Source organism: Musa acuminata, chromosome BXJ2-4 (genome assembly GCF_036884655.1).
Source record: "Musa acuminata AAA Group cultivar baxijiao chromosome BXJ2-4, Cavendish_Baxijiao_AAA, whole genome shotgun sequence".
Taxonomy (NCBI): Eukaryota; Viridiplantae; Streptophyta; class Magnoliopsida; order Zingiberales; family Musaceae; genus Musa; species Musa acuminata.
Genome location: NC_088341.1, coordinates 40,462,442 through 40,483,797, shown reverse-complemented (window position 1 = coordinate 40,483,797; position 21,356 = coordinate 40,462,442). Strand labels below are relative to the sequence as shown.

At 36.4% G+C, this 21,356-nt stretch overlaps 2 protein-coding genes across 3 annotated transcripts; both read right to left on the bottom strand.

Moving 5' to 3' along the window:
• Nucleotides 1-5,601: 5,601 nt before the first annotated feature.
• On the bottom strand, nt 5,602-11,392 carry LOC135610879 (purple acid phosphatase 2-like). Its single transcript, XM_065105886.1, has 8 exons — nt 11,017-11,392; nt 10,085-10,285; nt 9,864-9,975; nt 8,536-8,762; nt 7,385-7,523; nt 6,466-6,686; nt 6,042-6,163; nt 5,602-5,924 (listed from the first exon to the last, which is right to left on the bottom strand). The coding sequence occupies exons 1-8, from the start codon at nt 11,200-11,202 to the stop codon at nt 5,732-5,734; spliced, it is 1,401 nt and encodes a 466-aa protein (XP_064961958.1). The 5' UTR covers nt 11,203-11,392; the 3' UTR covers nt 5,602-5,731.
• A 3,395-nt stretch (nt 11,393-14,787) lies between these two features.
• LOC103982997 (glycine-rich RNA-binding protein RZ1C) lies at nt 14,788-20,539 on the bottom strand. Of its 2 annotated transcripts, none has more exons than XM_009400117.3 (3): nt 20,446-20,539; nt 20,138-20,269; nt 14,788-16,512 (listed from the first exon to the last, which is right to left on the bottom strand). In XM_009400117.3, exons 2-3 carry the CDS (start codon nt 20,246-20,248, stop codon nt 15,688-15,690), a joined length of 936 nt encoding a protein of 311 aa, XP_009398392.2. In that variant the 5' UTR covers nt 20,249-20,269; nt 20,446-20,539; the 3' UTR covers nt 14,788-15,687. The 2 variants fall into 2 exon arrangements, with proteins under 2 accessions (XP_009398392.2, XP_064961957.1); XM_065105885.1 differs by lacking the exon at nt 20,446-20,539 and adding an exon at nt 17,244-19,623 and having other exon boundaries at nt 20,138-20,270.
• Nucleotides 20,540-21,356: the final 817 nt, after the last annotated feature.

Below are 21,356 nucleotides of genomic sequence, written 5' to 3'. Positions count from 1 at the left end.
TATTAGGTCGATTCTAATATCAATTATCATGATATGATCTAATAGGATAATTAATCTATTAATTTTATTAAATCTACTCGAAATATTTAAGTTAAAATTAATAAAAAAAAATATATTATTTATATCGTTATAAGTCAATCTTAATTTTCTTCAATATCTCAATCTCATTCGGTCGACATTGCAACTAGCATTATACTAGTTAGGAGATTGATTCGACTCGATAAAATTAATCACGTCATACACAAATAAAAAGTTGATTAAGTAGATCGTTACTTTATATATTTCGAATTTGACGTTGTATGATCGAACTTATGATCGGAGAAAATATGCAATCATTCAGAATATTTAACTATGATCTTAAATGTAATAGTCTCATATCACATTATTCAAAAAATCCCTCAAGTAAAGTTTTAAAGAATTATACTATTTTAATATATTTGCTTCTACATAGATTCGATATTTAATAGAATCTTCAAATCAACAACTAACGAACGAACCATATGCTCAAACATAATTAATCTTTGAATTTAAGTTCAAAGTAGGACGAAAATCTATTGCCATTCATTACTAAAAGACAGCGAGTGTGACCCAATCAAATCGTGTTCATATATTATATTCGAGTTACAAGAATCAGTACTCACAAGTTATAATGAGAAATATGTGGTTTGTGGGGATTTGGCATGGCAGGAACAGCTACAGCTTTAATGAAGAAGCTACAGCCAACCAAATGCAGTTCATATCTGCTGCTTAAGATGAGAAAGAATAATTTGGCAGGCGGTCACAATTTACATGTCTTCGTGGCCTCGATCTCATGTGGTCTCACCACCAATTCCCCACCACATGAGAATTAGATATTGTGCATCCCGAGAGAAGCACATCCACATCCTTTGGATGTCGAACACTTCCCTGAGGATGACCGATGATGGTTCTTTTCTTCCTATCGTCTTTTTTTGCTAAAGCATTACACTAAGATAGGAAATGAAGCAACTTACCAAAGTTTTCATGTCCCATAACTCGTGCAAAAATACAACATTAATTAATTATAAACTTCCAATAGCCCACTTATTAGATCTTTGCCAAATCCATAACGTCGGTACAAAATTCCAAACTCATGCTCAAAAGCTTGCATCAACCTAAGCTGGCCAAACAGTGCCTGACCACATCAGCTGGCTCTGGCAGCAGCACAACATGGCCATCCGTGGAAGCTCATCAGTGCACGATTTCATGGTAGAAAACCCCACCACCCATGGGCAAAATCCCTTTCCTCCTTCTGTTCCCAAGCTTTGTCTTCTTCTTCTTCTTCTTCCACCCAAGAACAAGACGCCCAACGCTTCCTCCGCTCCTTGCACCATGTTGGGACCATGGCTTCTCACGTTGTCCCTTAAAGCTTCTCCTGTTACGGTCCTCCATGAACTCGTGGCAGCACCTGCATGCTCCAAAGCCATCGACATGGCGCCCGGTGTTGCTTGCAGGAGGACCACCACGCGGAGCACATGGCTTGTGCCTGCCAGCCTTGCTCGTCGCATCGAGGTCGGCCATGGCGGCTGGCCTGCAGGCCTTCAGGGCGAGCTGGTATCGTACATCTCAGTGACTCACATTGCCTTCCCCACCTACGTACTTAGTAGATGAGTCCTCGTTATCGATGATGGAGACATGGGGCTTGTCTGCCCAAATCATCCTCTTCTCTCTCTTCTCATGTACGTGGAATGATCACCTCCTCAGAGCATGGCCCTATACTTTAGTGATTCATGTGGACTCCCCCCCCCACTTACATAATAGATGTGCCTTCATCATCAATGATGGTGACTCGGGACCTTGTAGCCAAATGATTTCTCTCCTCTTATCATGCCTTGGATCTCCTGTCTGATTCTTATTCCAATTGTTTCATGGAATGATCACCTCCTCCTCGGAGTAATCTGTACATCCAAGCCTATGTTTACCCCTCAAGCAAATCAATTTGGTTGGCTTGCAATCACGCACGCAAAATAAGTTTCAGCTTAGACAATATCAAGCGTATATGGTCTCCCACTGGCTTCTACTATGACTTCACAACACCAATATTTATTATATATATATATATATATAATGTTTGTGATAAATGATGGAACTATAAATGAGACAACTTTTAGAATAAGACAAGAAAAAAGAATTGATGGCTGCAAAGTGACCATGATGAACTCCAAACGTACCCTCAAAAGCATAGTTAGACAAACAAGCAAATAGGAAAAGAAGAGAAAAGAAGGATACAGATAACAAGAGGCAAATATGATAGTGCTGCTTTTAACCCACTTTGATACTGTTGATGTGGACCCATATTGGTCAGAAAAGAAATATATGCATCCAAGAAAAGGAAAACAAGATAGTTCAAATGTGAGATTTATATTCAGTAGCTTTATTCCCCGTAATCTATCTTTTGCCTGCATGTTTCAGCTTCTCAAAAGGTGAGACAGCCCCATCCAGTGCCCATTTTTAGGGTTTGATATCATGTGGCCACAGCTAGCATCAGGACTCAGACTTGGAAAGCCACACAGCAACCCAGCTTTGGTGAAAGGATGGTGAGAGAGGCTTCAGATTCCCTCATCTTTTTGAGATACCAAGGAAGATATGGGAGAATGATCTGGTTCCGAAAGAGAGAGGTAGTGTCGCAGACTGTGATGGAATATTGGATACTGGCTTTAAGGTGGCGCGTTTGGTGGCAACGAGCTCATATGATATGGCCATTGGCCACTGTCTTTGTTCTTCTTCTCCCTTTTGCTTTAGCCAGCATTGGAGTGGCCTTCGTAGGCTGTCACCAACTCTGGTGCAGCTCCATGTAATTTTCTTGCTGCATGGTGTGTGACGCAAACTGGGTCTCTTCTTTGCATGCTTTGCTGAATCAGTGGATACCTTAAAGAAGAGAATCCCAAACGATGGTTAAGGAGAAAGCAGCGAAGCTAATGATGCCATTAAGACTCTCAAAAGAAAGCAATATCGAAAGCAACATGATGCCATCAGGACTCTCAAAAGTAGTCCACAGATTTGAGGATCACAGATTGCTTTTTATAATGTTCTAACTAGGTTTCTTTCGGCGCTTTGCTCGATCGATCCATGTGTCGATAAGTCATTGGTCACTTGGCACATTTCTAAGATCAAAAAGCATTGAGGTCATAGTGAAGGGATAAAAATGAGTACTGCATGCCTTTTGCATTTCCTTACTAATGCTTGATGACTGCGGGTGAAGATCCAAGTATTTTTCTCATCTCTGGTTTCATTTTGCTTCTTGTTTCCAATAACTACATCAAATAGCAAGAGAATCAAAAGCATTCAAAGTTATGCAGTACATGCCTTTATGTAATGTCTACACTATAAGCTATCATATACTGCATATACTTTTATGTATTTGTACACTATTGCTGGCAATTCTGCCAGTAGTACATGATGAAATCGATTAAACCTGATGAAAGTGTTAGGCCTTATCTGTACTCTGTTTAATGAAAAATTCTAGTAATTAATTGGATCAACTTAACTATGATAGTTGATGATCCATATCCTCTTTAGACAAATCTCTTTTCGTTGGAGAATTCTAAGAAGTGTTGGGATACTTTTCACTTGCTGTCTACTATCGATAATTATAAAATGATACATCTATTTGGTAAAAAAAAACAAAAAAAACTTGGGCTAGTAAACTTTAGTATCTTTTAAGGAACTCATTTCCTACCAACTTAAATCTTTTGTTTTCTTTCGGCAATAAAGTTCTTTACTTTTTTAAATTTTTATCTTTAAAAAATAGATGTCATTTTCGGGACAACTGATCAGTAGCTGTAACTGAAGTTACATGTCTGCTAAACTTTGGAAAAGGAACCAACAATATTTTGTATGGATTTGAGAGGTGATTCCAATCAAATTGGACCTTCACTGTGCAATTTTCTGCATGCTTTAGGGAAAAAAATGAGGGGGCATGTTACGATAATATCAACAAATAAGTGAGAATATTCAGAAAAATAAAAAAAAGAAACAGAGCCTTGACTCCCAGAATAAACCCAACCTTGCTACTTGGTGTTGGTTGAATCTCAGAAGAACCAACCTTGATACTTTTCATCATGACAAGATCCTGAGTTTGAATTCTTGTGGAGGTGGTGCCCATGTATTTGATCCAATTGATTCAAGTATTAGGACCTTTATGCTTATTGGACTTGCAGGGTATACTCTCTCTGCAACACCAGCTCAAACTAAATTCTTGTACTAGCATGATGGCCTTCTTATGCAAGCATTAGCTTGTAGAACCAGTGAATACATTTTTATATATGGAATAAAGATAAGAAGATAAGGACTTTGTGAATTGAAGAATTATATTTACTGGAAATTTTGGGTTTAAGCTTATAACAGAAATTCTCACTAATCCAAGCTTTAATGGTGTGCACAGACTGGATCTTGAGGCACCTTGAGAGATGTTTCCTTGTAAGAAAAGCAAGGGGAAATTTTGTTTCTCTAAAAAGGCTTTTCTGGAAATGTACATTTTTCCTGTATGTCAAGAATTATAAGCATCAAACACAATTAACTCCAGTGGCTCCTTGTGCCTTCAGTCCTTATAAATCATTGCTGTGCATTCTCACTGTTGTTTGCATGCCCTTTTCTATGGAAATTTGCAGAATCTTTTAACTGATGCCAGATAATTGAAGATCTAAGTGACACTGAAGTATGCACTGAACAGTCTGCTTAAGGTTTTTTTTTTTTCTTGTGTTTACTTACATACAATGACCACTTTTACTATCATCCTCTTTTTTTATTATTATTATTTTGGTGCATGGGGAATATAGCTTCTATTAGCCCTAAAATGACTACTACTATCAGATATTTTTTATAATTTTTAATTTGTAGAGAAACCTGTGTGTCATCCTGGCACAATACCTGTAGGGATATGAGGTATAATAGTAACTTAAAGAAGTTAAAGTATGTGTATGTATATTACTTAGTGTCCATTAAAGATCATAGGAATTCATAGGAATGCTTGGGTAGATGTTAAATGTGCATGCATCACAACCTTGGTGTAGCCTTGAAATTAAATATGCTGAGAATGTTAATTCTTGATGTAAGAGTCCATGATGATACTTGTAAATGTAAGAGGCCAAGCAGAAGTGGCTTTTTAACAGAGCTATCATGTGTTGGATAATTTTCTGTTTGTCAATTATGATATTATCACAATAGAAGTTCTTTGCTTAGGATTTTACAAAAATTACAAAAATAATATATATTTATGTTACTACAATGGCTAGAAATGCTGTTAATATTTTAAATTCAAAGAACAGTGATATAACACCATGATAGATAATAACTGTCATAAGGATCATAATTATGATGAAAATTTTTGATCAGAACACCAATGTCCAAATTGCTACTATTGTCATCCACATTTCAAGACATGGACTCTGTTTTAAGTGCTGAGTGCCAAACTGGTGCCATGAAATCAATTCAGCTTACATTGTCAAGTCAGTTTGATCTGACTAAAAGACTGAGTACAATTCTGATGACTGATAACTTTTCCAGAAAGCTTTTACTCATCTATAAGTAGGATGCCAACCAATGAGTAATTTGACACAAACAAGCCAGAGATGCATCAAATAGTGGTAGTCAAGAAACAATGAGTTTACTAAATTAACAGAAAAAAGAGTTTTATTACAGAATCCAAAGTTGAGACTGCATTGCAAATTGAGACCACAATTTATTCTTCAACATCGTAATCAAGGATCGGCAATTACACTGCTGGGATCTCATCCGCACTCTTCCAGTATCTGTTGTAGAACCACATTGAATCAGCAGCCACTGCATCTCCATCCTGGTTTCTGTGCCAAGTGTAGTAGGCATGGGTTCGATTCTTGATCTCAAAGACAGCATGACCAAAGCTGGCTTCTCTGAAAGCCGAGTAGCTGGGCTGTGGCTCTGACATGCTTCATTTTAGATGCCAAAAGAAAAAAAAAAGGATCAACAAGAAGAAATTTTCCTTGTATTCGTGCGGTCTTAAAATGTTAACAAGCATAGACTATATGTTTCATGTGGAGTCTTACTTGCTAGCAAGCCCTTCTAGATTTCCTCCATCACCAATGGTGATATATACAGGAGCTGATTCATCTCGAACTGGTTTACATTTTCCATTCACTATATTGTAAGCTATATTCGATACTCTGTGCTGCAACACAATGAACATTTAGGCCATTAGAGAGAGATCATATTGAGGTTGGTCTTTAAACAAGGCATCAATTCGGTTATTATGATGATCTTCCATCAAAGAAAATATCATCAGAGCATCAAATCTGGTATCATTATTCTTATACCACCATATCTAATCAAATACTAGTAGAATACACACTACAAAAAGAAGTATAGCATGGTTAATGGCAGTACAACTAGAGGAAGCACCCAAGTCAGATGTAAGAATGGAGAAGAGTAACCAGGATGTAGGAAGGAAAGAGATGGCCAAGAGATACTTACACTGCGTTCATAGGCATGAACATGCCCGGCAAATACAACATCGACTTTGTTTTGTACAAACCATTGCTCATACATCACTCTCATCGATTCTCCTTCCATATAGTGATAGTTGTAGCTGTTGTACCATGGTGAATGCATTAAAACAATCAGCCATGGAGTCTCACTCCTGTTCACTTTGGGTAGCTCTTCTTCAAGCCACTTGTACTGAGGGGTGTACTTTCCTGTTAAAATGAAACACAAACAGTTAAACACCGAAAACCTTGTACAAAAGAAGGCAAAGCCAAATAGATGTAAATTTAGTGTTACCAATCAAAAGCTACCAGTGTTTAGTAAGATAGTAATACACAAATACTGATGACAATCCAACCAAAGAATATCAAATGGAAAAGATTATTCTGAAATATGTGAGATATGTCTGAGTATGTAACATAACAATCTTTTGCACATACACTGACCATTTCATCTCAAAATGAATGCAAAAAATTGAAAAGTCATCTGCTTCTCTTGCATTGTTAAGATGTTGGCAGAGGAAACCTGACAGAGCATCTGCTAGTGTAATTGTAAGAATTTTCCAAATACAAATGTGTTTATTCATCATATTATAATAAGATCCACTTCTTTAAAACAGAAGTGCAAATTATGCACAAGATGGCAACAGAAGTGCAAATTGTCCATGCAGATGAGCTAAATATAAAATTAAAACTTCAGAAAAAGTTCAGATGAGCTAAATGAATCAGGGCAAGAAAGGGTAAAAGAACACTCGATATACAACACTTGCTTGAGTCATTACAAATTATTTTTTATGAAGCAGACAGAAAACAGATGCAACTACAAGAGAGTTACTATTCTCATTTAAATTAGTTATAGATATCATATAACTTCTCACACTCTATAACACTATGTCTTTAGAAATCCATACCATATGCCGAATATGATGCCAAGACAATTATATATGCTGATGCCCGCTTGATAGAGTACCAAAAAGGAGCTGTGCTGCCAGAAGATCTATAGGGAACATGATATCTGTGTATGAATGGCTTAAATGGTACAGTTTCCCCCTGCAAAAATGTTATAAACAATTCAGCTCTTCCAAATTCTTGCAAACCGACAATTGGTCAAAATTTCTAAAGAAAATGTTATCATTTCTAACCTCATTATTTCTCATCCATGTTTATTTATATTTATGTTATTGAAGCTTCTATCTGTGTCAGATACTCTCTATTTAATTCATTAGTGTGAATTTTCAAATGATAAGACCTCCAGAAGATGATGCTATTATTAGAAGCACTTTAATGTCTCAGTTAATCTTTTTCTACTTATTTTAATTTAATTTTCCAGTTTGTGAAACTTTAAAAGCCTTAATATGAGAATATTTTTGCCTTTAAACCTTAAAGAGGGATGCATCTGTTTCTGCTTGCTAATTAGATGCTAAAGCGGATTTGATGGGCACCGATACAAAATCATTACGTACTTGGTAATGTTATTTCAAACCCAGAAATAGTGGACTGTGCATTATCACAAATGGAAAAATGACCAGATAAAAATTATAATATCTATGGATCAATCATCATATGCTCATAAGTTTAGATATCTGCCTTCAGCACCATATAAATATTCTTTCCTCTCAGTGGATAAGTTCTCTATGAGTGAAAGCTATATGGTATCTTCTTTAAAGACTTCCACCAAAATCTTGTGCATGTTTCCCCCAAATGGTCATAGTGAAGAAATAGTTCTCCATCTCTTAGTTGTTGGATTATTTTGGCTTGATTATGTATAATCATGCCATACCATCTCAATCCTCATTTTGACATATTGATTAAATTTCCACACCAATGTGTATCCTCTGTTCATTTGGCTTGTATCTTCTAAAGGCACAGAATTGACAGTATACATTTTCCAAAATTAGTAAAATGGCTTTGTTTTTGCCACCACGTATGTAGCATTTCTGTGTTCTCTGATATCAAATGTTAATGGTGAAGACCACAATTAACAAGAAATGAGTTCAAACACTACGATCAATCTAGTCCATTAAGACACAAAAATGTATGTGAATGTAACTGTCCCACTTACAATTTCCGGAGCGAAGTCAATCTCATGATTTCCTGCGGTCCAAATCCAAGGTTGATATGCTGTACTTCTTTCAACAAATCTACCCCATGTATCCCATCTAACATTGTCATGATTCGGATAGTTATCAGCATAAGAGAGGTCACCTACAAATAGCACTGTCTGTCCTTTTGGATTGGCCTCGTAATGAGTCAGTGTACTATTTGAGTCATAACTCTGTCCAAGATCACCTGCATATCATGCAAAAGGATCAGAAAAAGAATGTAATACTGGAAAGGATTCTACAGGCAGAATACTAAATAGAAAAAAAAATCTATTAACTACTATCCATTGAATTAACCAAAATTTCAGATGCAGAATGAAAACCAAGGATCAAAAGCTTCAGTGTTTGCACCTTAATTAGAGGAGTGTATGATAAGAATGACTATTGCATAGGAACGAACCGATCACCAAATATGCCACATATGATCATGTGATAATTTAGCTAAGTTGAAGTGAAGAGAATCTTAAAGGAAGAACACATTTTAATGAACAGAAAGAAACATTATATTCCCGACAATCTTTTAGAGATATGGACATGATAGTCAACTTTAGATGATAAAATTGAGCTAAAAGCCCATCTTATGTGAACCATGCGTCAATCACATGCCCGCAATCTTTTAGAGGTATCTTCGTGCTTCTTATGTTACAACCTATCACATCAAAAATATGCAGACATTTTCTTTGACCATTTAATGAGTCTATACTCACAAAAACGAAGAAATCCACTTCATTCAAGGAGGAGGTGGGTAGTTAGTTCAGTGAGTAAGAAAAGAACATAGAAAATGGACGTCTTCTGACAAAGAAGGTGCTAAACGGATGCATGAAACACATGCTAATCAAGTTTAATCAGCATAATATCATCATAAAAGTCTTTGATTGCTGTATAACTTTCAGATCCACCTTCCTTTGGAAGTAAGTAAAGAAAGATTCCCGACAAAATTTCTTGGAAACACTATTGAGAAAAGACTCTTCTCTTTCTCTGTTTCTCATCTCTTTTAGGTAAATGTCAGAAACTTTCAGTGTTCAGGAAGGTGATATCAGTAAATCAATTCTTAAATAACAAAATAATGAGAGATACCACTAAAACAACAAAATCAATTCAGTGACTTGCTCTAATACATACACACACAACTGCAGCAAATTTAACAGACATGTCAAATCCAAGTTCCAAAATTTCACTGACATTTAATAGGATGATCGGAAGTCACCAGCAATGGAAGGACTACTTTTGCATGCAGCAATACAACATCACAGTGACATGAATCAAGATAGTATAAGAAAAAATATACCTATAAGACCAAAGGTGTAAGGAACATCTGGACCAACTTTAGGTGGGGTGGTGAACCAGAACTTTCTAACTGTGTGTCCAATGCCAACAGCATAGTAGTATTTAGTATCATGCTGTAGCAAAAGAACAAAGAGAAACAAGTGATGAGGCAGGCGGTGTGAATCAATCATACAGATTAGAAAGAGAGAAAGAAGGAAGAAAAGAAAATGATTACTCAATCACCTTCAATTTCCTGATGGTGCAGTGATGGATGTAGCCTGAGGTGTAGTTGTAGAACTCGTATCGAGTATGCTTGCCTTCAGCAGAGAAGATAAGCTTGTTGCTGTCAGTGCCATAAAGAACCTTACTGGAGCCAGGCTCAGCCTCGGTCACCCATGATATGATCATGGCAGAGCCATCATGGTTCCCTTGGGTAATGTGCACCTTCGAGGAGAGGAAACAACAAGAGTTGCTTATGATGATGCGACAAATCAAATCGAAATTGATCTTCCACTGGAGGAGTATTCTTGTCCCAAAAACAGATGTAGTTATATATAGATTGCAATTATTACATAGAAAGAATACATCATGTAAAAGATCAAGATTTGAAATCAATACACAGTAAAATTGAAGATGGAAAATAGTACGGACCAAGCAAGAACAGGATTGCATTTATTATGAGACAAGACAAGGACATTCTTAGCAAGAGAAAACCCTGGTAAAGGGTATACTCCTTTGATATGAGTTATATTTGGATTTCATTTATTCATGGAAACAAACAATTAGGTAAAAGATCCAATTTTGAAATGTTATCAGTAAGATAGCAAAAGAAAAGGGCATCGATCGACACACGAACATTCTTAGGTAATGCCACAGCAAGGAGAAGTTCTAAAACAAGGCTCGTCTTTTGCAACGAGGAGAAAAAAAGGCAGAGCAGAGCAGAGCGACAACAAGAACTACTATTCGGTTAAAAGATCAAATATTTAGATCTTGACACCGTAAGATGGCAAAAGAAAAGGTCATAGATCAACGCAAGAACAATCTGAGATAACGCCGAACAAAGTACTCCAACAAAAACAATCCGAAGAACGATCAACAGCAGGAAGATGCAACTAGAAATAATAACAGAACAGTGAAAGGCGCCAGCTTTAACCACAAGGAAGAAAGGCAGGCACCTGCTGCGGCGCGTTGTAGCCCGGCGGTACGCGGAAGACGTCGCTGTCGATCGGCATGTCGATGGCCTTCTTCACATTCCTGACGAAGGAACTCGTGACCCCGCCGTCGGACCGGTCGACTAATCCTGCGACAACCACGGCCAGGAGAAGCCCGAGAAGGAGAGGAATCCGTAACCATCTCCCCATCTGATCTCTCCCGTGATCGCTCTCTGTGTCGTCTCTGTCCTCGGCCTCTTGGTGTCACTTATATAAGAGAGCTAGGAAGCGTGAAAACAGGGGAATATGCGGAGGCAGGTGCGGTGGGATCGGCTCGGATGAAATGGAAGGCGAGAGGGGAGGGAGAGATGGGGGATTGGGAGTTGGGACTGAGACTGGAAAATAAGAGATTTGACTTCAAGCTGTGCGGAATCGCGGGCGGAAGCAAGACGAGGAAAGGACAAATCTTGCCGTCGACATACGTAGAAATGAGATGGCGTGACGATGACATTACAACGTTGACATTGAAATATTCTAGTCGTCTGGTCGACAAGAATATATGATTTATATTTTTATTAATATATATGATTTTTTTCTTTTTTTATTAGGAGAGAATAATCTCCTCCATATAAAATGCATTTGTTTGATTTAATTCAGTTGAGTCGGAATATATATATATATATATATATATATATATATATATATATATATATATATATATAATTACTCTTATTTTTTTTTCTCAAATATTATCTTCTAACTTAAAAACTATCCAAACTAGTCCTCCTTCTCTAATACTTTTCATCGTATTTTGATTGCTTTCATTTCTATCATCATTGTCACTATAATTCCATCATTTTGTCTTCCCTCTCCTCTCTCATCTTTCATCTTTCCTCCTCATTTTCCTATCCTATATCATCTCCATAGATAATAAGCAATGGATGATAAACGATAATAGTAGGTGAACAACAGACGATGACGAAGACGACGATAATAATATATAAGAGGAGAAGGGATAATTTAAATATAATATTAATATATTAAAAAAGATATATAATATATATTAAATTCTAATATTTCCTTGTATGATTAAAAAAATCATACTAGACTTGACGTATACTAAATCATGAAGCAAGCAAATAAGAGGAGGGAGGGAGCTTTGCATAAATATCAAACAATGGATAAAACGGAGAGGGATGGATTTATAATTCAAACTGATGACTTCCTCTATGCCACCATAATAAATATTTCATATTTGATAACAACAAATTAGGAAAAACAAACCCTATGTATTTACAAAAGGGACCAACTTATACTAAACTCTAATAATTATAGTCAAATTATTTGGTAATTGTAAATTTATAATTTTAATTAAAATATTCACCATCTTAATGAGTAAAATGAAATAATAGTGAAAAGAAAAATGAGATATTGGGCACACACTGCAGGAACAATTAAAATAGTTAATTTTCCAATCATTAGTCAGCTATGACAATAAAAAAAAAAGGTAAATCAAATAAAAAAACTTACCTACTAAGCTGATCTCAAGGAAAAAAATTTCAATCATTAATTGGCTAGTGACAATAGCTAAAATTTATTCAAATATTTTTCAAGGGGATAAATAATGAAGGTAAAATTTAATTCCAAGATCTTTCAATGATCTGATAAAATGTTTATCAATTAATCAAGCCTTTAATTTTTAGTAAGTGAATCCATTTATCATTGTTATATCAGTATTTTATATGTAAACTAATCAGATGATATTCTATACTTTCAATCTTTAGCAAGTGATTATTGTATATTATCATCCGAGTTTAAGTATAAAATCAAAGTTTCTAACTTAGTATTAGGCTAAGATGTTACTTTTTAAAATCAATGATGAATCTAAGTGGAGGTAACACATAAATTTTGTTGGCTTTGTTTTTGAACTCTCAATCTTTGATAATACCTATTATTTTAGGTGTTTAACATTTTTTTCTACTTATTGGACTTGAATATATATATATATATATATATATATATATATATATATATATATATATATATATATATATATATATATATATATATCAACATCAATAATTAAGTCCAATAAAATTCAGTAGCATCAATCAATTAAAAGGTGATTGAGATTTGAAATATGACATTCCATCAACAGCAACTAGTTGGGATCTTCTTCTTCAGAGTCTGCATAACCTTTCCATGAAGCAACATGATGTACACACCCCATCACAGTGACTTCACTGGTTCTAATGGTCAGACTGGTCTGCTGGCTTCAACTTTCTTGAACTTTGAGATGAGCATATGAGGATGTCTTCTTCCCCTGCCATGTTCAGAAAGGTAGAGTCTGAGGTTTGATGGAGCTGGGTCAAGAAAGGACCCTCTACTATTTGATTTCCTTGGAACATCATCATTGACTCTGATACTAGAAAGTGAAAGATCCCCACTACGATTGAAACTATGGGAACACCATTGGTCAATGGTGTTCTAAAGCCAAAGAAAAAGAGAGACAGTGGAAAAGAAGTTTCTGACAAGGAAAAGAAAAACCTCCCATTTGCCAGAGAAAGAAGAAACATAAATGTTCGTATCATTTTTTCTCTTTGTTTTATGGAAAAAACATGTTTGAATAGAATCTCAAGTTTTCTGAAATGAGAGAAAAACCAATCATAACATTGCCATTGCCATTGCCATTGTCATCTTGATGATAGCAAATTCCAAGCAATCACATCTCAGTGTCAAATAGATGGGTCAACTTGAATGCAGAGTGGTCCTAACCAATTATTAGGTCTTTGGGTTCAAGGTTTAACTCTAAGTTGAGTCGAGTTAGCGTTAGCTCGAGACCAAACTCAAACTTAATCAGAGCCTAGTTTAACGCGATTGAATCCGATTTAGCATTATATTCGTCGTAGCATTTATAATTAGTATTAATTTCAAATAAAAAACATTCGATCCATAAATTTGGTTGTATACAACCTAAGTAACCTAAATTGTAGCACCGCTCTAACATACCCTCTCAATTCGAATCTATTGAACTGTAACGATTGGTGATAACCCTCAAGAATAGTTGAGGAAGAATGGTCCAATGGTTGACTACTTACTTACTATTCAACGAAGTGGCTTGGGAATCTTTTAATCCATTGCCTTGTCACTTTCAAGGATGGGTTCATGAGACAGATAAGATGCCGATGATGACTTGTAGCGGATTGCTTAACCGAGCTCAAAGGGGATGCCACTAAATCTATGGGTGGGGATCTTGGACGATCCACCAAAGCATCAACATGTCACAAAAGACATCCAAATGGTGGATGGATAGCTTTGGACAACCCAAATCATTCAAGCGTGAGAAAACATCAGAGAGCACGTTTATTTATTTATTTGACTTTTTTTTTTCTTTCTAAAACCGCATCCTCAAGAATGAAAAAGATTTGTACTAAGGAATACTTCAAATTAGATGTGTTAAGATCCAATTAGAAAATAGAATCAAACGGGATCGAATCGATTTAAAATTGATTTGATCCGAAATGATTCACTAATGATTCAATTTTAAAGATTATAAACCAAATCAATTTTAATTTGAAAGATATCAATTCAATAAATTCTGAAGCTCTTACTCATTCAAACCGATTAATCAAATCTATTTAGATTCTTAATTTTATAAATAATGTAGACTCAATTTTATAAATAATATCACATTGACTTAAATTAAATTAGTTAATTTGCAGTCATTTATAGCATAGACTCAAACATTTAAAGGTGCCATAAAAAGAGATACAAAAAAAAAAAAAACCCAATCCATGAAATTAACTGTACACTCAGGACTTTATTTACGTGAGATTCCAATACAAATTGTCTAAGCTTTGGACAAGTTAATACCACAAGAGCCATCACCTAAAAGAATGATCCCAAAAAAAGAGGGAGCAAAATAACGTCCACAAAGCACACTGCCATCGGGGGGTTTGCCAAAACATGCACATCATTCTCAACACCATCTCAGATCACCCTTATCTGTGCTGAACAATATATGAGCAGTTTCAAAATTCAACCACACAACGAGCATTCAATCTCAATAAACAGGATCAACATAATGCCCAGGCATCAGGAAACATAAACCAAAGACTTGCATGTAAACAAAAAGGTTCCTCGACCTTCAGCAAGTGGCTGCAATTCAAACTGGTGACGCGTCGGCTAGTTAACACCTTGCTCAAACTTGCATTACAGGCATAGAGAACTTACTTTCCTTGCATCAAAACTAACCCACCCAATGGCGACATTAGAGGAGCACAAGACTAGTTAAACAGGAGCTGATCTAGGAGCATATCAGAATGCAAGAGTCTATACTGATCAGAAAAGTATTCTCAGTAGTCAGTGAATGGTTACCACATCGACCAACACAAAGTGTGCGAGTATCAACAGAAAGAAACTATAACAGCCTGCACTGCAACAATCCACCAGGTCAACAGATGGAAGAATATTAAGACACTGAGTCAATCTGAATGTATAAGACAAACTATCATATAGCTGCTAACATTGCCAGATGGATTCAGATGATTCCAAAAGCAAAAGGACAGAACAGATCTTCCATCCTGATATTAACATAACCAAAAACCACTGCATTGTTCCACAATCAACCCTAGAGTAGCAAAGAGCAAAGTCAGGAAAAACAACTGCAGGTTAACTGTTAACAGCCTACATTCATCAATAGCGAACATCAAAAGATGGTGGGCGCCCACCCCTGCTTGGTCGATCATATGGCCTGGGCCTGTCCCTGTAACTTCCACCACCATCATAACGTGCAGGGCCACCACTCCCGTATCTATCACTGCCACCACCACGTGGTCCATCCCTGTCATAGCCACTGCCTCTTGGCCCTCCCTCTCGATCATAGGTACCACCACCATGCGGACCATCTCGTTCATAGCTTCTTTCCCTGACGTATCCATTCTGCGGGTAACGATCAGGTCCACCTCCATACCTATCACCCGAAAAACGATCCCCAGGAGGTCCGTAACGATCATTAGCATATCGATCACGGCCACCACTATAACGACTGTCCCTGTTACCAAAATGATCTCGGTCCCCATAACGACCCCCATCATAACGATCATCTGAATAGCGATCACTGTAGCGATCTGGCCCCCTACCACGATCCCCACGGCCACCACCCCTGCCGAACTTCGAGCGAGAAGAGAAACGACCATCACTGCCTCCCCCGGCCAAAGGGCATTCACGTGCCCAATGTCCAAGACTACCACACTTGAAGCATTCATCAGAACGCCCTGCGGGTGGTGGCCCATCATCACCACGATAACCAGCTCTGCTGCCTGCTGTGTATCCCCCTCCATTGTAGCCATAGCCAGTGTCATCTGTGCTCATCTTAGGCTGAGCCTTGTTCACTGAGATGACTCGTCCATCCAGCTCATGTCCATGCATCTCACTGATAGCAGTATCAACAGCACGAGGATCAGAAAATGTCACAAATCCAAATCCACGGGGGCGGCCAGTATCTCTCTCCAGCATGACCTACAAGTGGGAAAACAACAATTGGACCATTCTGATCAACATCATATTGCACCATGCTCTCTGCAAGAGTGATATAAAGATGTTGACAAATTAATCTGGAACAGGAATTACATCAAAGCCATTTTAGGAGAATGAGGTTTCTTCTTTCCACAATAATAAAAGGACAGTATATTTGTTTGCTATGGTATAAGAAAATGCCAAGTAGAAAATTTAATAGTAACACCAAACCAGAATCATCTCACTTTGGTAAATGACTGCATAAATAAATGCATGAACCAAAAGGTAATCCTTATTTCAACAGAAATAATATATGATGCATCATTTCCTCTTCTCTCTTCTTTTATATTTCTCAAATACTAGACACAGACTAACTCCATGTCTAACGGAGCCCCTAAGAAAGTATATTTAAGATGAAACAACTGACAAGAATGCCATAAAACATAAAAGTAAAGAGAATAATTTCAGAAGACAATATCCCCTGGGATTAAAAATAAATAAATCTGACATCAGCAATTGAGGTGTATATGAGGACTATATATAAGCAAAATCATGACAAGATTTATCTATACTTATGAAAAGGGGAAAAAAAAGAGAAGATCGAGAAAGTAAGCCTGTGTTAGTTATATGAGAACATCAATTTTTATATGAGAAGTTGTGACATTAAAGAAAACAACTTGCAAAGAAGAAAAAGAAATGAAAAGACATCAGCGTAAAATCGATGTATCATTTACCTGATCATAGCAGAAAGTATTGATGAACAAGGTCACCATAAAAGTCACAAACACCATTTGCTTCATCCAGACATCTCACTATAATAATTGTATAATGAGCCATAATCTGCTATGATTAATGTAGTCCATGCAAATTTTTTACCCAATATCTATATTGGATATGCACAACATCCAAAAAATGGTACAATTCTTGTCTTACATCCAAATGAAAGACACCCCTCAGTGCAATCAACCAAGAGTAGGTGCAACATGTTCTAACGAACACTTCAGCTGGTCTTGCGATTACATCAATTGACAGACTTCAGTGTCATCTTAGTGCATCATTACATAAATTTGAGCAATTCTTTAACACCTAACCACTAGATCTTCCTATGTAGTGAATGAAACAACTGCCGACACGAACTGGCTCAAATATCTCAAGGAATAAATCTTCCAACCAGTCCACATTGGCATACTGTCAGTTAGTATATCTCATTCTTATATGAAACAGTTGAAGAAATTGGGTGCAAGCACTTCAGAAAGAATCATTTTACTGAGTTAAGAGTTAAGCAGATCTGAAGATACATTAAGATCTCCAAAATATCACAAAACAGATAAAATTCAGAAAAGTGTTGCCATAAGACTGACTGCCAGCAACTTTTATAAAGGACTACCACCAAAAATTTGTGAGAGCTAGTTATCTGAAAAACCACAAACTAAATGCCAATACAATGAAAACCATGACAATAAGTGATTTGGTGTCCATCTCCAGTCACTCTTGGCCAACGTAAACATTGCTGCTAAACCCATTAAAATATATGAAACAAAGCTAGTGACAGCAGATACATTGTAAACGAAATGAACTGAAACAATATGATGTCATCTGTCATTCAGAGGACATCAGGTTGTAGAAGGAACATTAGGTTCAAAGGAAAGGAAAGATCTAATTCAAGATGTCCAAGTCAAAGAGGGAAAACAAGCATAAGCATGAATTTGAACAGCTATTTTGTGCGAGCTTTATGATGGGCCAGAGCTTGATATGATTCAGACACTAATCCAAAGACCAATAACAGAATCTGACAAATTGTGAAAAAAAATCAGCATCTATTCTGCATATACTATTTTCTCTCCTAATAATGGCTTCAAATACCAATTCATCGCCAACCAAAATATTAGATCAGGAACACTGTTCTACACCCTTCCCACATTCAGTACATTTTCACATTTTTTTGTTGCATGATCTTGAACCATCACCAAGAAGAAAGTTTTCAACTTCCAGCTGGTTTTCCATGTAAATTGTCCAGTCCCTGTGGTCTCTGTGCTTGTTAAACAACCATCTAAATCACTCTAAAAGACCAAAGTTCAAAAACCATGCTGCATTGCACAGATTGAATGCATGAAGTATAATAAGCCCATCATTCAGTGTTGCCGAGAAGACATTCCCAGATCAAGCAATTTAGATGTATTATGATATTATCTAGAGAAGACACTTGCAATGGATTTATCAGCAGAAAAAAAAAGAAACCAAGAATATGAACTTAGTGACAAAGTACTACAGGAGGCCAGCCATATAAAGAAACAATCAAGCATTGAACTGAGTTTTGAGGTCACACATTCTTTTCCCCTTCTGATGGACAATATTAGATGTGAATGATCTAGTCAAATGCATCTAGCATTCTTCCCTTTAAATTCAAAGTTTTCAGTTAAAGTTAAAAGGCTATTAAACTAAACAAGCCTGACACTAAAATTTAAAACGTTCTATGATCTGCAATGCAGTCCAATGAAGAGTAGATTGTGCAGCATAATCTTGAGATTGTTTTTCTGGACGATCATGCATACTGTAGACAGCAAACCTCAAAGATAACAGGGATCCCAGTAACATATTAAATGCTTTATCACAAAAGCTGCTCTTCTGACAGTGTTTTGGCAAACAATGAAGCACCTTTATCAAATAACAGCCAAGCCTTAGATGACCACTAAAAGCAGGCATCGTGAGTTCCCTTGGATAGTTTATATTTAAGTGCTACATAGAATCACAAACCATCAGAGTATGGCATTGATATAGCATTTTGCAAATGTCGTCTGCCAATATCAAAACCAACGATCCAATCCAAGATATGTCACCAAGGCTATTGTGTTTCAAAGATTTGTCTCGACATTGACTGCTCTATATCAAATATTCAACTCTAAGAACTGGAAGCATCACTCTGAGCCAGCATTCTACTCATAAATGCACTCACAGGTGTCTGTTAACTAAAACAATGCTGACAGAAAGATAACAGAAAGTGGCAGACTTGTCAGCTTCCAAAAGAGTGTCTGTAGCTCCTTGGTTATTCATCAAGAGGAAAAACAAACAACCCTTCCTTTTTAATAGGCAGCTTCAGAAACTTAGACAGGAGTTCTGTTGTCACATGCACCAATAAAAGTGGAACGAAGATTGATATTCATGTAAAGCTAAGCATTAAGAAAAAAAATAGTGGAATCATTATAAGAGTACAAAATATTAGCAATGGAATATAGAAAGGTTCAGAAAACAGATGCCACAATGATACACGACAAACAACATCACGTTAGAAAAGAAATGAATATCATCTAAAACCTTAATTATTTAGAATACATAAGAACTATAGGAAAGAATTATCACATGACATCCAAGTCTATCTGTACGCCTATGACTTGTATACACATGAAAAAGTCTACAACATAACGTGTTTCATATAATAAAATTCTATTTTTTTCTCTAAACAGACGAATATTAAAAAAATAATGTTAAACAAATGATATATTCCTTGAAGTTTCGATCCTTCAAACACACAATAAGTTATAATTTCAATAACCAACAGAAGCATCACACATAACACAAGAAAAAAACTTAATTGCTGAAAAAAATTGAAAGATGAGCGGACGATCAATACTTGAGCCTCGATAACCTTCCCGAAGCGGCCGAACTCCCCCTCCAGCCGCCGCTCCGTGGTGTCCCACGACAAGCCTCCTACAAAAATCCGGTTCTCTTCCTTCGCCGACATCTCCGCTCAAAATCTCAATATCTAAAAACAAGAAAAAGAAACGAAAAAGGGCAACACAATCGATCAAAATAGAACCCTAGAAATATGGCGTTAACCACAAAGATTTCCAGATCGATCCATCTCTCGGTTCCTATATCATCAGGACACCAATAAAAGATCGCAAAAGAGGGTAGACGAAGAAGATGCTGGAACCCTACCGGAACAACGAAGCACGAAGATAGAAACCCTAGGGAGTTAAATCAGAGCTCCGTATACTTATAAGACCATGAGAAATCAGCAATAGGACGCCTCGCGGTGCTCATTTAAGTTTAACCTGGTCAAAAAATCGGACGGTCCTGATTACTAGAATCCGGTGCGGTCCCGTTCGTATTCAACGAACCATGATCATTGATGTCTTTTTTAAGCTAAATTACATATGTCTCTCCCTTAGCCCCAGCAAAACCTATATATACCGTCATAGTTGATCTCCATTAAGTTTACATTGATATCATTTAAAATTTTATTATGATACTAAAAATATTAAGCATACTTTATGTATTTATATTTTAAAATAATAAAACTCAATTAAACCAATATTAAGTAGGCTTAGATTTTGTTAAGATTCATAATCCTTACATCTTAACCTCCTTGGAGATATATTTAATTTAGAGTAATTTTTTTTATTATAAAATATTCATATTTTAGTTTTAAAATTATTATTATTATTTCACTCGTTATAGTGTTTTAACCACCGTACTATAAGACCTACTTAAAAACTTTATAAATAAGTCATATGAAATCAAATACACTAGAAATAATTTAATATATCATATTTGTTAGGAACAAGGTCGACATTAAGAGGGGGGTAAATTAGTTCAACGGTAAAATTACGTCAATATCCGAATTCATGGCCGAAGCCTTTTGTTGATACGTTGACCGATCCTCCGGATCGACGTCAAATCTTCTGACATGTTTTCCTTCCGCCCAACATGATTCTTCTTACTTTAATTGTTTCATCCCGATCGAAGCATCCTGCGTCACTCAAAATATAGATCAAAACATAAATACTATCAATTGGTTTCATCATCAAAATCCGAGATTCAACGATATTATATTCAAACAAGTATTT